Genomic DNA, 17,294 nt, shown 5'->3' with positions numbered 1-17,294 from the left:
TATTTTCATAATCCATGACACCATATATTAAATATGACGTCAGAAAAATGACGTAAATTCAAAATTTCCATGAATTATACAGAAAAAGGTGTATATTACGTCATTATTTTGAGTAAAAGTCACCGAGTGCAGGTCTGCTCCAACTCAATATTTTGATATAATGTGTAGAATGATAATATCAATGAAATATGTAAATTTTGTTCTGGAGCAGGCCTGTGCTCTATAAATTTTATAGTAAAAATTGAACAAATTTTGTCCATTTTTTCCTCTTTCTGAAAAACAACACAAAATCCGAATAGTTTGTGACGTCATAGAAACAAAAATTGCTAATAACCTACTTTGAAACTATAATATTTTTTGTTAATTTAGATTTCTCATACAATATATACAATTCAGCACATTTCAAGATATTTTCAAAATATGACTTTTGTGGGGGCAAAAATATGCATATATATACCACATATAGTTCATTCTATATGGAGTCTTTTTATATGGCTCGAGCCCTTTATCTTTCCTACCCAAATATACCTGTATTTACATAACTGGACATTGTTATACTTTCTCTCAATAAACTGAATTAACATAAAATAGATCAAAACATTGATAGAAGTTTGCCTGAAAAAAAAAATAATGCACCCTATTAAAGAAGAGAGGCTTTTTCATACTTCTAAATACTTACAGTATCGACCAGACACAACCTAACAGAAAGCGAACCCAAAGCGCACCCCGGGTTCGCTGCCTGGGTTCGCTTCGGGTTCACTTGGGGTTCGCTATAGCGGACCCCGAGCGAACCTGCAGCGGACCCAGAGCGAACGCCGAAAGCGAACCCCAAATTCTGTAGCGAACCCAGCAAGCGAACGCGCGTTTGGTGCTGTGTAACTGAGCTGTCAATCAGGATTAGCGATAAGACGTGTTAACCAATCAGCGCGTCGACCGACCAACCGAAAAGTTTGTCATTCGATGTAAATAAAACATTCTACAAGCAAAGCGTGTTTATGTACAGTGTGAAATTATTATTAACACGATCAAAAAAATAATTATATTTATATTTTAATTATCCAGGTAGCATGTTATATTTAAACATTTATTTTCTTTATTTTTTATTTTTAAAATCCATTTATTTATATTGCGTAAATTAATCAGACAAAAAGTTCTTTAATGTTTAAAAGAAAATAATGGTTATCACAATTGTAACTTTAAAAAAAAGAAAAAGAAAAAAAAAAGCATTTTGACAAATTATAGCATTTCATTTTCTCAAGATACTGTACAAGAGTATGTATAAATACGTGCTTTCATTCAATTATTTTATTTTTATAATTCTAATTTACATTTTTGTTTAAATCCAGATCAACATCAAAATTATTAATCTTCTTAGTTGGAAAAAAAGTAAAAAAGACAACAACAAAAAAAAAAATAAATAAATAAAGAACAGCATAAATGTACATGTACAGCATGTCCAATCGTAAACTACTATGGTATTATTTTGATTTATCTTTTACAAAAAAATAATGTAAAGCTTGATTTACCGTGTTGTTGTTGTTGGGTTTTTTTATTAACTGAAATAAAAAGAAAAAAAAAAAAAAAAAACAACGCGCAATTTACATGTACATTATTGAACGAACTAATTATCGGTAGTTAATAAGCAATATAATAAGTCGTACAGTATTGTATTCTTTTAAAACAGCGTAACTTTAAATGATAAAGCATATTTAAGATGTTTAACGATTTTTTTTCTCTGATGATGGGCCCCGTTAACTGCTTTTTGTGGTCATGATATTTTTATATCAATACATCAGAAATGTACAATTTTACAAAAAAATTATTAATTCCCAATACTTACATAAATAATTAGTCGACAAATGTACACGACATGATTGTCGGGGTTACTTTTTATCCCTGGTACTTATTATTACATGTATTTTAATTTCTGCAGATGATTGAATTTAAAAAAAAAAATGCTGATTTTTGAAATTCATAAATGGAAAGATGGATATAAGTATTCATTCATTATTTAGGCCACTTGTAAAAAAATTTTTACCCCGATACTGCATATTATAAAATCCAATTGAATCAAAACTCACAGTCAACCTATATTATGTGATAAAACATGCCGCATTCGATGATAAATTACATTTTTACGTATCAAAAGTTTTCCAAAGTCGATTAATTGCAGCAGTAAATATTTTTAATCTAAAATATCTATTAATAAGTTGTTGTTTTTTGTTTAAATATCCACTCCTAAATATTTTTAACTATTTTGTGTAAAACGTGATCGTTCGTGTATGTTGTGAACAATAACATTGCAGACACTGTACATCCACATGTATCGATCGCCAAAAAAACAACAATGATCGATTTCACTGCTGTATTTGGAATAAACAAGGGGCGGAGCTTACTGGCGGCAAGATTAAAGCGGGGTCCGCTTCGCGCATGAGTGCGTAAAGCGAACCCAGAAAGCGAACGCTGGGTTCGCTCTAGCGGACCCAGAGCTGACCCCGAGCGAACGCAGAGCGAACCCAGAGCGCACCCAAAATTTCTGAAAGCGGACCCGTAGCGGACCCCGAGCGAACCCAGAAAATGAACCCGGGGTGCGCTTTGGGTTCACTCTGGTGTTAGGTTGTGTCTGGTCGGTACTGTACCAAATCACTATAAAAAGACTATCATATTGTATGAGAAAATTATTTTCGATGGAAAAATCATAACAGTGTTTTCAATAAGAGCCGGCAACTGGCAAAATTAACCGCCTGTACGAGAAATTTTGCCAGCTATGAAATTTCCGTAATTGGGATTTTTCGGGGTTGGTACGCGAAATCCGTAGACTTTATCGCGACTATCTACATGTTCTAGAGTAACTTCCTTTGAGTGCGCTCTTTTTCATAGAAGTTTGATTTAATCCAATACGTACTTCAACTACTGAACAAGGCAATTCAAGGCTACAACTTGCGAGAGTAAAGTTTGAAGAATAAATTTTTAACGAATAATTCCAACCTCATATAAAATTCACAACTCAACGATCGGGATTTAACTTTAGCTATACAGGATACGATCAAGATTATTGGGAATTTGAGGCTTCATTGACGCAAGCGTCAGGTATCTACGGCCTAAAACATCGAACAGGAAAATATGTTGTTTTTTTTTAACATTCACTGTCACTCCACAAGATAGGTCAAGATTATTACAACAGCAAATATTTATATCTTAATTATTTCGTTCTGACAATCTTTACAAAATAGTAAATAAATTAAAGATTTATGATATTTTAGTCTGCAGATTACAGATTGCAGAATATTTCAATTTTGGGGGTTTTTGTACGTCACTACGTGTTAAAAAGTTTTTAAATTTTTAATTCCTTAATTTTGAATAATTCTCCTGACCAGTTAATGTGAAAGGGACTAATTATGCAGCATTTTCAGTATGAAATGAAATTCTAGCACAAACAATTTTCTGTGCTAGAATTTCATACTTAAGTTTTCTTAATGTTTTTATAGATAAGCTAGTTTTCAGGGGAAAAACTCGGTCTGTCAAAAGTCCGTATAACAAATCAGTGAAAGGGTACAAATTGTTTTCTAAATGGCTTTAATTGGTAAAATTTGGAATATAGTGACAGAAATGTGAAAAATTTATTGGCCTGATCGAGAGGTAAGGAAAATGAGTCAAAAATGCCAGTTTTCATTTTCAGTCGGGGGGCTTCGCCTCCCTGGGCCCCCTACCAGGGCTCTGCCCTAGACCCACTGGGGACCTGAGGCAGCCCCCAGACCCCTCGCCGAGATTGGTTTCCTGCTGTTCCAAATATATTTCCTTCTATTGAAAATCTTTTTGAAAACACTGCATAATTGCTCCCTTCAGGCCTGTAGAACGCGAGGGGGCTGTACAGTATAGTATTTTGCTATAGTAAATTTTCCTTTAGATTCTGGTTCCCCCTCCCCCCACCACCCCACACTTTTTGATGTTGTAAGGTCTAACACTGGCAAATTCCAGGATTTGGACAGTAAGTTAGCTTTTTCTGCTTGTCAGATAATTTTGGGAAGCAGCATTGTTACACATTAGTTTTATATAGAATATCTTTTATTTAATATAGTGGAGAGCTAAATAATTGACTGAAAATCCAGCTATGTCATATAAATAAAAATCTTTTATGAACGCCTATGATAACATTACCGTGCTTATTAATCAAGCAAAAAAAATAAAATATGGAATTGCTGATTTACCGTCCCATTCTTACAGTCTTACTCTACCTCCATGCAAATTTTCTTTTAAATATCATTTCAAATAAGCCTTTTACAGCACTTTTTCAATTCCTCTCATGTGGACAAAAAACACGACTTTTCAGTATGCCAAACATTCGAGATTCTGACGTCATTTTTGGAGTTATTATGTCGTCATAAATGTAAGAAAATTATGTTAATATAAGTGCAAATTTTTCAGCTCTTTTCAATGGTATAAAACTTATTAACTTCCGTGAAATGGTTAATATTTTAGCAAGCAGTTCTCAGAACTTTTCAAATGCCCCATATATATATATATATATATATATATATATATATATATATATATAAATTTCAGAGTTACTTTGAAAAACAGTTGGTTTTTTTTTCAAATTATCAATCAAGCAAGAATCTACATCTAAACATTATCCAAAATGTGTATTTAGAGATAAACAAAATGCAGAAAATAGCTGTTATATAGCAATTTTATAGACAATAGAAACAGCTAGCCTTTATGTTACCATGATTTCTCTTTACATCAGAGGTTGACCATTATGTGGCGTTGTGTCTGACCAGTCAAGAGGAATTTTAAATGGGTTTGAAAAGTGATACTTGAAATAATCATTTTCATCTTTTCCCCCTGGAATAAATACACATATATAAACATATCTATTTTTATATTTTTATTAAAATGTATATAATTCTAAGCTAGTAGTTAGTATTTACACCTTCAAATAATTTGCCTCCAAATTCCTGCATGTGTACTTAAAAAAGCAGGCTTTATATCACAGGTGCTTGGGGATGGGAACCCCCCCCCCCCATGAATTAATTAAATTATAGTGCACTTACAGTTGCCCAGATATACTTCATCAATGTACTATTTGAATGCAACCTTTCATAAGTGATGCTCCCGTATCACAGTCCTAAAATGTAACAATACATAGAAGTATAATCAACAACCAATTTGTATTTCGATCTTTTCATAATTACTACACCCCAAGGATCTGTCAAAATCATGACTTTTATAAAAGATTTGATAAATTCATTGTGGTAGTTGTCATTAAAAAATGAAAAATGCTATTCATTTTCATATCCAGACAATTGTAATATTAAACAAAAAATTCACCTTGACCTCACTTTTCTTAAATTAGTGTTTAGCTCAGTTTTAATGAAATCATTAAAGATATTTTTATCAAACTTCATATGCTTATACATACTGAGAGCTATTCAACTGCATCAATATTTTTTGAACTTGGCCTTTTCTTTGACCTTGACCTCACTTTTCTTAAATTAGTGTTTAGCTCAGTTTTAAAGATACCATTCAATACAGTGTTATCAAACTTCATATGTTGATACATACTGATGAGAGCTATTCAACTGCATCAACATTTTTTGACCTTGACCATTCCTTTGACCTTGACCTCACTTTTCTTAAATTAGTGTCAAACTTCATATGCTGATACATACTGATGAAGGCTATTCAACTGCATAAATATTTCTTGACCTTTACCTTTCCTTTGAACTTGACCTCACTTTTCTCAATTTGTGTTTAACTTAACTTTAAAGAAAACATTCATAATATTTTTATCAAACTTGATATACTAATACATACTGATGTAAGTTTTTCAACTGCATCAACATTTTTTGACCTTGACCTTTCCTTTGACCTTAACTTCATTTATTTTAAATAAGTGTTTAGCTCAGTTTTAAATTAACCATTCAAAATGTTTTTATCAAACTTAAATATGCTGATACGTATTTGTGAGAAGTATTCAACTGCATCAAAAACATTTGACCTTGAACTTTCCTGTGACCTTGACCTCGTTTTTCTTAGATTTGTATTTTGCTTAATTTCAAAGAAACCATTTAGGATATATTTATGAAAGTTTATGCACTCATACATAATTTGGTGAGAATTTATCATCTATATCCAATCTTTTAGATTTCAATTTCAATTTTAAAGAAACTGTTCAAGATATTCTCATCAAATTTCATACACTAATACAAATTTTCATGTTGCATTACTAATATACACTCGATGGGGCACTCATGTCCTATGGACAATATTTCTAGTTTATATTGCCTTGTGTGTATATTTCATTACATACAAAACTTGCATCTTCTATAACAGTCTCCTCCTTTTGATAAACTTTGTAGTTATGATTTGCCAAAGTAAGTTGCTTTCTGAAGCAAGCACAAATTCCTATAATGCAAATATATTAATATTAAAGATATGTATCTGGAATGTCCTGCTAACATGGTGATCTTTGAATATATAGACCAATTAAGTCTATCATATATATATATATATAAAAAAAAAGAATATTTAATTTAAACATTATGTCAATTTATTTGAAAAAGCTTCTTACATGTAGTTTTTATACAAAACAAATATTTGAAAACATCAAAATTTATACCTGTTCCTAGGGTAGTTCTAACCATTAATTCCCACTGACTGCCATATCTTCTGCCTGTTGTTTTCCTCCAATTGCATCTTGCATTTTTCTCATGGGTTTTAGAGTACCGTAATTTTTGGAAGATAGGTCGATACTTTTTTAATCAAAACCTTTGGGGTCGTCCTATTTAAAGAATACCTTTCTAAGGCTCAAGTTTACGAAAAATGACCCCAAATCCGTAAAATTTACGTCAATTTCAGAACAAATCTGTACAATTTTTGTAACTTTTTAAATTATTTTACCGAGAAAAAAAAATACACAATAAAGAAATAAATATATATTCCATTGATTTCTTGCAAATTAAGTTCCCTTAAATATCCATCGATGTATCAAAAAAAAATTATTTAATCATCTCACAAATAATGTTTCATCAAAGTATATTTTACAACATGCTATCTGTCTCCATCTTGTGAAGTTGGAAGTTCACTAAAAATAAAACTGCAACAGTATCAAAATTTAGAATACGGAGAAGTTTTCACAATCGCAATTTGGTAAATAATCGTCATCTTTTTTTTATACCATTTATGTGTATCGATGAATTGAAGTAGTCTACCTAGTAAATATTTTTTCATTGTCTTGTGATATTTTTTTTAAATGTAAAATGCATGAAATAAATTGTTGCCAGTTATTCCCAAATTTATTTATCAAATATACCGCTAGTCATAAATATATTTCATATCTAATTAACTAATAAAAAGCACTTATCTTCCTCGTATCCAAGAGGTACACTGATTTATTTAAGATTGGCTTCTGTTTTAATTTTATTTGTCTGACAGATAAAGGGATATGCACTGTGTACAAAAAGGTGTTGACACCTGTGTTGGTTTGACCACCTGCGGGGCATGATTAACAGCACGTGCCATAATTGGGGTATTAGTGCTACACATCATTGAACATACAAAGCTGTGAAATTCATGATGACTGTTGAATTGCAAATGTACTCTTAATTAAATTTATTTTTACAACAATATCACAGGCCAAATTATAGCATGAAAATACAATTAATTTCAATTGCTCACTATTACATGTAATAGTCATTGTGTGTTTAAGCTAATCCCTAATACAAGAAATATAAAAATGGCGGTCATCGAAGTTAATATTGTAAATAATGCCTAATTATATAAAATATGTAAAAAATGGGAATAATTATTGTTTGGTCTGGGGTATTTCCCTAATTTATAGCTGTCATATACTACCGTATTTATGGATACTGTTTAACGACAGAGTCAAACTATGACGGCATTGAACAGACAAGTTGGAGAAAATATGCTGTAAAGCAGAATTCAAGGAAGTTTCGACTAAAAAAACTTTTTTTTTTATATATAAAACACTATTAAAATGCTTTTCTAAAAAAATCCATTTTCTCAATACGATAATATTAGGGGTAAGCCAAGAAGTTCACATGTTCTGATACGTAGTATCTAGTGAGTACATAAGAATCTCTAGAAAATCGATAAACAACGCCTCATCCTATCTTCCGAATTTGTCCTATCTATGGATTTTTTAAAAATTAGAGCTAAAAGTGAGCCTTTCGTCCTATATACTCCATCGACATATACCCCAAAAATTACGGTACATGGAATCCCACATAATGGGAATGCAAGTCAGACTTCATAAATTTTGTTTCAATATTTTGCAAAGTGAATTTGACTTCAAAAATCTAATTATTAATAAAGATCCATACATCATAATCCAGTTTAATGCTGAGAAAGCAGTGTCTCCTTTATTTTCATTAATTGATTGATGACTTAATTGCTCTGTCATTCTTACCTGAATTCCATTTTAAAAAAGTTGAAAAACACATCATTTTTCTGTTAATGTTTCATGTTTATTTTTTGGCATCTGTTTTTGCCACGTTATAAACTTCTTTAGACTTCAATACGGGAGAGTCAACAAAGGGAAATAACACCAGTTTAATTTTTGTCTTCAATGCAAAATAGTCAGCAAAGGGAAATAACTCTAGGTTAAATTTTAGGAAAAGTTCTAATTTGAGGGGATTGGAATATGACTTTCAACTGATTTCCCCACCTCAAATCTTTTTGCATCTTTTAGATCTAAGCTCTATCTTTTTCTTTTTTTTTTAATATTTTTCTCATATTAAACAAAGTGATGGTAAATAACCATCTTTACATACATGAGATACTCACACACAGTATGCTCACTCACTCACACAATCCACATCCATTATTCACACTTCTTATATAGTCAAAAATACATGTAATAAATACAGTTTGTCACTTTTTCCTCTTTAACCTTGTACATATATTTTCCAAATTATTAAATATACATATTCTTTTAAAAGACAATTTAAGGATAAACAAAAAAAAAAAAAAAGAAGAGAGAAAAAATAAGAAATAAAATAATTTGAACTGTCACTCATCAAAAACAGGTTTCCATGAAGACCATATGGAATTAAAATTAAAAATTTTATTCTTTTGGATTGATACAAATTTTTCAACATTATATTTGACTCTTAGATGACACATGAGAGCACTGAAATTTGGCATTTTCTTCTGCATCAAACAAGTAAAGATATACTGTTTTGTGTATAATATGATACAGTTTACAATTTTGTTATTTTTTGACAAAGGAATCTCCCCTAATATGACATTGTTAATATTAAATCCAATCCTTTTTGAAGTAGTTCTGTATATATGCTGGCTAAGACTACTCCACAATGGCAAAATATCATTACAAAATAAAAATACATGCTGTATTGTTTCACTTTCATTCTTACAAAAGGCACAGCAATCTGTAGTTTTAATATTAATTTTTTTAAGATAATAACTTACAGGAAGAATCCTATGCAATATTCTAAACTGCGGCCACTGAACAGCTATATCATTTGTTACCTTAAAACAAACTTTGAAAGCATCATGTATTTCAAAATTACACTGTCCATAGATACCCAAAATGGAAATCCATTTTGATGCAGATGTAGGTTTAACACTATTTGTATTTAAAATGGAGTACAATGACTTAGTGCACTTTTCTGACTGAAGCAACAATTCAAAGTAAAAGGGCATAGGTGTATTGAAAGATTTTTTGGCTAAAGATTTGTCAATAGACATATATTTCAGGTATTTTGATACTGCAGTAAGAACACTATTATATTGCATAATATGTACATGCATATCTGTTTGTGGAAGGCAAAACCTTTGTTGTAAAGACTCATAGTTTAAAAAATTTCTATTGTTGTCTAAAAAATCTCCAATTACTCTGATACCTTTCTCATACCAAACTTTGATAAAAATATATTGATTTCCAACCAAGATATTAGAATTGTACCACAATGGGATATTTAGAAAATTATTTTTTACATTTTTACAATTATTTAAACATTTCATGACTTCAGGCCATGATTTTAATACCTCTTGCCAGAAAACATTGTTTTTAGGAAGTAGATGTTCTAAAATATACAGATCCCCAAAATGAAATAGCTTCTTAATAACATCTTTTCCATTCATTGCAAAAAAGATATCTATCCATGGCTTTTGTTTTTGAGTTAACCTTTTCATCCAGGAAAATTTTAAAGCAATTATAAAATTATCTATATTGACCATTTTTAGACCCCCAGAAAGATAATCTTGTGTTACAAGGGATCGCTTAATCTTATCTGATTTGGACTTCCAGATAAATTCCAAAATATTTTTTTGCAGATCAACTATAAGCTCTTTTCTAGGAGGAAATAAATAAATGATTAAGCTTGGGCATAATAAGAGTCTTAACAACAGTTATGCGACCAATTGGAGTTAGGATTCTTCGCTTCCATTGTTTAATCAAAGCTTTTATTTTAGATAGTTGTAAATTGTAATTAATATCAACATTGTCTTTAAGATCCACGGAGAACTGAATTCCTAATATTTTGAAAGTTGTAGCTCCCCATTCTAATTTCCACCTCGTGTGATGGAAAACTTCCTTAGAAAACTTTTTTGATCCAATCCATACTTTTTTAGTTTTTGATATATTGATTTTCAATCCTGAAAATTTTGAATAGAAGTCTATGGTATCAAGAGCAGGAAAAAGAGATTTTTGTGAACCATCTAAAGCAAAAAAAGTGTCAGCAGCATACTGGGATAACTTATGTTCTTTATTATCTACCACAATACCTTTTATATCTTTATTCTGTTTAACTAAAATTGCCATAATTTCTGCACATAATATATTAAATAAATATGGAGAAACAGGATCGCCTTGTCTGCAACCTCTTTGTATATCAAACTGATCAGATAAAAATCCACTTTGCTTTTCATAAATCCTGATTGAGTATCTGAAATTAAATAATCTAATGTTGTCTTAATTCTCTACGCAAGACATCCTGATATTATTTTATATAAAACATTTAAAAGTGTTATTGGGCGCCAATTTCTTAGGAACTGTCTTGGTTTATCACCTTTTGGAATACAAGAGATTATTCCTAATCTCTGTGATATTGGGAGCTCATTATTGATAAAAATACACTTAATTGCCTTTAATAAATAAATTTTTAAATCATCCAAAAGAATTTGAAAAATTCAACCGTGTAACCATCACTACCTGGAGATTTGTTATTTTTCATATTCTTATAAGCACCTCGGCTATTTCTTTTTCACTTATATCATACTCAAGTTTCTCAGATGTATGTTTATCTAACCTTGGAATGTCTTGTCCTTGTATAATTTCTTCTAAATTAATATCCAAGAGTTCAGAATCTGAACTTGTATTTAAATGCTTATAAAATAATTCCACATGATTCAAGATCTCTGCCTGATTATATATTATACCATCTCCATCTACTTCTACCTTTTTGATAGTTTTGTTTAAAATATTCCTGGCTTCCAAATTACAAAAATACTTTGTTGGTTTCTCCCCTTCTTCCATCCATCGAACTCTTGATCTTATAATATGCCCCTGCAATTTTTCTTTTTTCAAATTTTCAAGGCTCAACTTTTTTTCCTCTAAAAGTTCAAAATTAATTTCTGTCATTGATTCTATATTTTCAATTTCCTCGAGTAAAGATCGATCTTTCTGAATTTATTCTTTCTTTTTTTCTGAATGATGAATAAGAAATTGTTACGCCTCTAATTTCCATCAAAAGGACTTCAAAAAATAAACTGTCATCGATTTTTAAACATGAGATTGGTTATCATCATTTTTTAAAACGTAAATATTGGGCAACTACTTCTTCTATGATTTCCTTTACTTTTTCAACATATGTTTTATCTGTTAATAAGCTATTATTGAATTTCCATAAACCTCGACCTCTTTCAAAAGCATTAAATTCAATTCTATTACAACTGAAGAGTGATTCGACCTGTAACCAGGTTTAATAGCAAAGTTTTCAACCAAATTTGAAAGACTATCTGAAATAACAATATAATCAAGGCGGCCTTGTTTTAATGGATTTTATAGTGTATATTTTTTTATCTGGGTTTAGAATTCTATAGTCCCTTACAGAAAAAAACCAATAGAAACTTATAAGTGTTTTATACTTCACTTATAAGCCACTTATCAGTCACCTATAAGTTTTGAAATTTACTTATAAGTGTACTATAAGTCAGATTAAGTATAAGTGAGGAACAGATTTTGTTAATACTTCACTTATAAGTGAAGATTAGCCAAATATCAGTGAATATTTCACTTATACTTCACTTATAAGTGAAGATCAGTATGGTATTAGCCAGAATAAGTGTGGACTTAGAATTTTTACACTATACTAGACTTCTCTTGAGTTGCATTGTGGGTATTCAAGCTAACCAATCAGAAACTTTGTCTCTGAAGAGATGAACAACAAGAATTTGAAACTAAGTTAGTCTCTGTGAAAGGATGTTGTTGGAGATTTCAAATTTATTTTGAGTATGCCTTTACATCAGGTTCAACAAGTAGGTTCTATTCACATTATCTTTTTATTTTAACTTCCTTTGCCTGAAATTTTGAATCAATTGACTCAGTTGCTTTCAGATTTCATAAATTTGAAGAAACCTCAAGGTCATTAAATCTTAATTGATTTCTTTTTGTCAAACATTTTTGTTTGTGAACTGAAATAATACATAAAGTTTGCATCATCAAAGAATGTCATATGAAAGGGATTTTTTTTCCATAAAATGTTAACTTAATTATTTCATCTTAGGTGAAGATGCATATGTATATATGTAAAAAAAAAACTTTAAACATCATGCAACCCCTGCATGATTTGAAGCTCTGTTCTAAATTAAGATCTTAGAGGCAGTGCTGTACTTCACTTATAAGTGACTTATAAGTGACTCATACTTGATAAAGTATAAAGGGCTAATACTTGACTTATAAGTCACTTATAAGTGACTATACTTGCATAAAGCAAAAGTGGCTAATACTTGGCTTATAAGTCACTTATAAGTCAAGCACCTCATATGCATATAAAATCCTAATGAGTCACTAATCAGTCACTTATAAGTTAAATGTATCAGTGAAGTATAAGTCCAGTATAAACAACTTATAAGTAAAAGAATAAATCACTTATAAGTCATTTATCAGAAATTTCTGTAAGGGGTTGTCAAGTAACTGAAGATCTTCCATAATCTCTAACAATTTTCCATGTGCTTTTGGGTTACTGACACCACAGTAATTAAAAGTATCTAAAGAGGGGTTTAAGGCAAGATTAAAGTCACCACAAAGTAACAAATATTCATTATCAAACTCCGTAAAAGTTTCTCTGACCATGTCATAAAAATCTGGATCATCAGAATTAGGACCATATATGTTTATGATAGTAGTTCTATTATCTTCAATTGTAATGTCTAATGCCAGCAAATTACCACTATTATCTCTTTTTACACTATGTATTTTAAATTCGAAGTTGTTATCAAACATTATAGCAACCCCTCTTGCATTTGATTTAAAAGAATTAAATAGACATTTGTAACCCCACTGTCCTTCTACATACGGTTCAATTTCTGTTGTAAAATGGGTGTCTTGCAAACATACAATTGAATATCCCTTTTTTCTGTAAAAATTCAAAACATTGAGCCGTTTTGATGGTGTTGCAAGCCCCTGACAGTTCACTGTAACAACTTTTATGCTATCTGACATTAAATATTATATGAAATGGCAAAATAATTATCAAACAGAGAGAAGGATACGGCCTGTAATATGTAGCTATTAGAGAAATAAAGTAACACACAAATAAATGTGGATAAACATCAACACATACCAGACTGTCACACTCACTGTTCGCATTCTCTCTCACCTCAATCCCAATCACAAAGTCACAAAGAGTACAGTTTTTGTTTCCTGATCCCGATCTTAAAAGTTCGGAAAATACCACTCAATGCTCCAGCTGTTTAACAGGCTAATCATGATGTTTCAGTTTATTAGACACACTGTCCAAGATGTCAAATTGGTGTCTATATCCATCATAATCTAACGCAAAGACTTTGCCATTAAAATACCAGGCGCTTTGAATGCGTTCATCCTGATTCAAGTCCCTTATCAATTGGGGATTCATAGAAGTTACGTGGTCGTGCATCACAAAACCCTCTTCACCTCCTCATTTGACCGATGTTTTATTACCGTCACTTTCATCGTGGTGTTCCGAAATTTGGCAATAACTGGCCGTGGTCCGCCGTTTTCAGCTCCTGGCACTCTGTGGATGGCTAGTATATCCGAAGGATGTAGGTCAACGTTTACGGTCTCCTTCAAGATTGCACAGAGTTCTATACCTAGATTTTCGTCTTTACTCTCCTTCCATTTGGTAAACTTAATATTGTCTTTTTGTGAATACTACTGGTTGTTATTCGCTAATGTAACTGCTGTTTCAGTCAAAGATTGACAGCGTTTCAAATTTTCTTTTAGAGTTCTGAGTTCTTTTGCTTGCTCATGAAATTTTTCTCTCAATGTTTCAAAATCAAATTAAACCCATCTGAGATTTCTTTGGTCTGATCTTGAAACTCCTTTGTTTTTCTGTCTATCTTTTCACTGAATTCTTTCTTTACCTGTTTCGTCACGCTTTGCTTAACTTCAGGCATGATTGTCTCTTTAACCTCGGCGAAGATTTCTTTTTTGATTTCACACTTTAATTCGGTCAAAATTGAAGTAACAATCTCTTTCACATCATCTTTACTAACCATTGTGTGCCTTACATCTGATATGCCTTCTTGTATCAGATTGAGTTCACTTAATGCACCATGTACGCTAACGGTAGACTCACAATCAGAACTGCTACTTCTTTGTTTTTTTTTGCGGCAATTTTCCAGACACCACCCTATTTTTGACTGAAGTAGGAATTGACTGGAGATTCAATTGCACTAACCTCCTATCTGGTGTTTTCCTGTGGCCTTTAGAAGATTTTTTCTCTGTAACCTGCTCTCCAAATTTTTACTGTCTCTCTGCATTGTGAGCGACTACTCACGGTTAATGACACTAGAAAAAAATGACAATCTCCGTTTCTTCACAATAAGAAGTTTGGAAATCACACTTATAGTTACAGGTACTTATAGTTATTTTTAACAAACTGGACAGTTTTTAACTGTTTTAAAAATCTCACAAAAACTGGAAAGGACAAATTTAAGAAACTAACAGCGGAGCTGGAAAAAAAACACTTACACTCAGCTCATCATGTGACCGGAACCTCTAAGCTCTATCTTACTAAAAGATCTCTTTTCTAAGTTTCAATTGCCTGCAAAAAATTATATATGCATATCAAGTAATAGACACCTTTGTATTCATTTTTATGACAAATTCATGTAAACTGATCTGTATCATATTAAAAACCTTGGGTTAAATTGAATAAAATTTATAGATGCACAGAAACTTTCATTACTTAGCTATAAAATGAAACCCATGTTATGTTCATAACTTTCCTACATTAAGGAAGCACGGAATTATTTTACATGGTGATGACAATCAGGTCAGTTTTGCCATAACAAAATATATCAAAGTTGTTGCCATGTAAACCAAGGAGGTACTGTCCAAAATTTACCCACCTATAGTCCTTATATAGGGCACTCTCTAATATCTAGTGATAAAATAAAATTCCATGATAGTGCGTGGCCAAGTATTTTTGGTTCGTACAGAGAACTGATGTTAAAAATTTTCTTTATACTAAATTTTTTAAATGATTTTTATTATGTTTCAATTTGTTTTTCATTTGTTATCAGATATTTATTCATTTATGATTTTATAAAAAGTTGTTACAGGAACTGCTCCCCAACATGGGCGTGCGTAAGATATAAAAGCAAAGGTATTGAGTTTCTGGATATGAATTACAGTGCTTAAAATAATTAATAAATTGTAAAAAGTTCAAAAAGAACTGAATTATGTTTTGAATACACTACAGTTGCAAAAAACACAATGAAATTTTTTTTCTGCACTTCACAGTTATTGAGATACATCTATGAGTATCACAACACCGATCAACATTATCACATGCCAAAGATCAAGGGTATCAGCACGTGAAGTTTGTACGTCCTTTTTGTCAGCATTTAGATATTTGTGGCATTCGTCTTTGAATCAGTTGGATGAAATATGTAGATAGCGAACAGTATTCAAGTCCATTTAAACAATACCAATGAGGAGCAGAGCAAACATGGACCTCTAAAAACATCATAGGTGGGGTTAGGTGCCATGGAGGAGTAAGCATCCCCTGCTGACAAGTCACACCTGCCATGTGCTCCATGTCATGATCAGAAAAAAAAAACAGAAAAATATGTAGACAATTCAGTGTATGAAAAAATTAGTATGAAAAACATCAGTCAGCTGTATTTGCTGACAGTCATTGTATCGACCATAAAACTTGGGAATTGATGACTTCAACCAAGAGTGTGATATCATTGTTTCATCAACTTGTTTGTCAATAGCTTGGGTAAAATTAAAAAAAAAAAAGAAACGAAATTGTGCTATTAAACAATCACTCCTCCACTATTTCTAAAAGACCCATTTCCCTTTTATTACATTTACGAGAACCTCTGAGCGAAAACTAAAAATCTTTAAAATGTCTACATCTCAGATCCTGAAGTGACGTCATCACCGAAAAGTTATTCAACCAGGTTCAAATAATTATATATTATGCCTAAAATTTGCAAGAATATTGACCAAGCTATTCAGCTTTTTTTTTCAAAGTGCATCAATATGGTTGATATTAACGCATTTTGAAAAGAAAAAAAAAATTTCAAAGTGCGTTTACTTGGTCCCAAATTTAATGCACTTTGAAAAAATTTTTCAAAATGCGTAATTTTTCAAAGTGTGTTGTAACAAAGCACAATCTTCCACAACACCCATTATCTTTTAAATACATCATAAAAGTAAACTTTTCTTGCAATTGGCAGTAAGGCATATGTAGGTTTATCTTTTGTTATTTTTCAGAATGTCAGTAAACATGATCAAGGCATAGTCCAATGTATTTCCAAAAATACAGAGGGCAAAATGGAAGAGGAAATAAGACTTATTGTCAGGGGTAAGTAGTATTTTATTGTGTTATAAGGTAAAAAAAATACTCACTTTAATTTTTAATCCTTGAGAGTGTTCTTTTTTGTGACTTTTAGAGAAAAAAAACTGTTCACAGGATGTTAATGAACAAAAAGCATCCTTAAAAAACTGTGATATTCAAGTGCCCTGGATCCATAATTCAATCCCAAGGGTGAGGAGTTGATATTTGAAATATGCATGATTCTAATCTTTA

The 17,294-nt window shown here is 31.3% G+C and overlaps 1 protein-coding gene across 2 annotated transcripts in view; it reads left to right on the top strand.

Moving 5' to 3' along the window:
- Positions 1-17,294, top strand: part of LOC133195808 (neuroglian-like) — a 594,903-nt gene that overhangs the window by 246,439 nt on the left and 331,170 nt on the right. For both annotated transcript variants that reach the window (XM_061331757.1, XM_061331758.1), the window contains exon 12: positions 16,979-17,069. In XM_061331757.1, the coding sequence (XP_061187741.1) occupies positions 16,979-17,069 (91 nt within the window). The remainder of the gene's footprint in view (positions 1-16,978; positions 17,070-17,294) is intronic.

The sequence above is a fragment of the Saccostrea echinata genome, unplaced genomic scaffold, assembly GCF_033153115.1.
Source record: "Saccostrea echinata isolate AGI-Se365-2 ecotype Australia unplaced genomic scaffold, CSIRO_AGI_Sech_v1 ptg000029l, whole genome shotgun sequence".
NCBI classification, from domain to species: Eukaryota; Metazoa; Mollusca; class Bivalvia; order Ostreida; family Ostreidae; genus Saccostrea; species Saccostrea echinata.
This window is presented reverse-complemented; position numbering and strand designations above follow the sequence as displayed.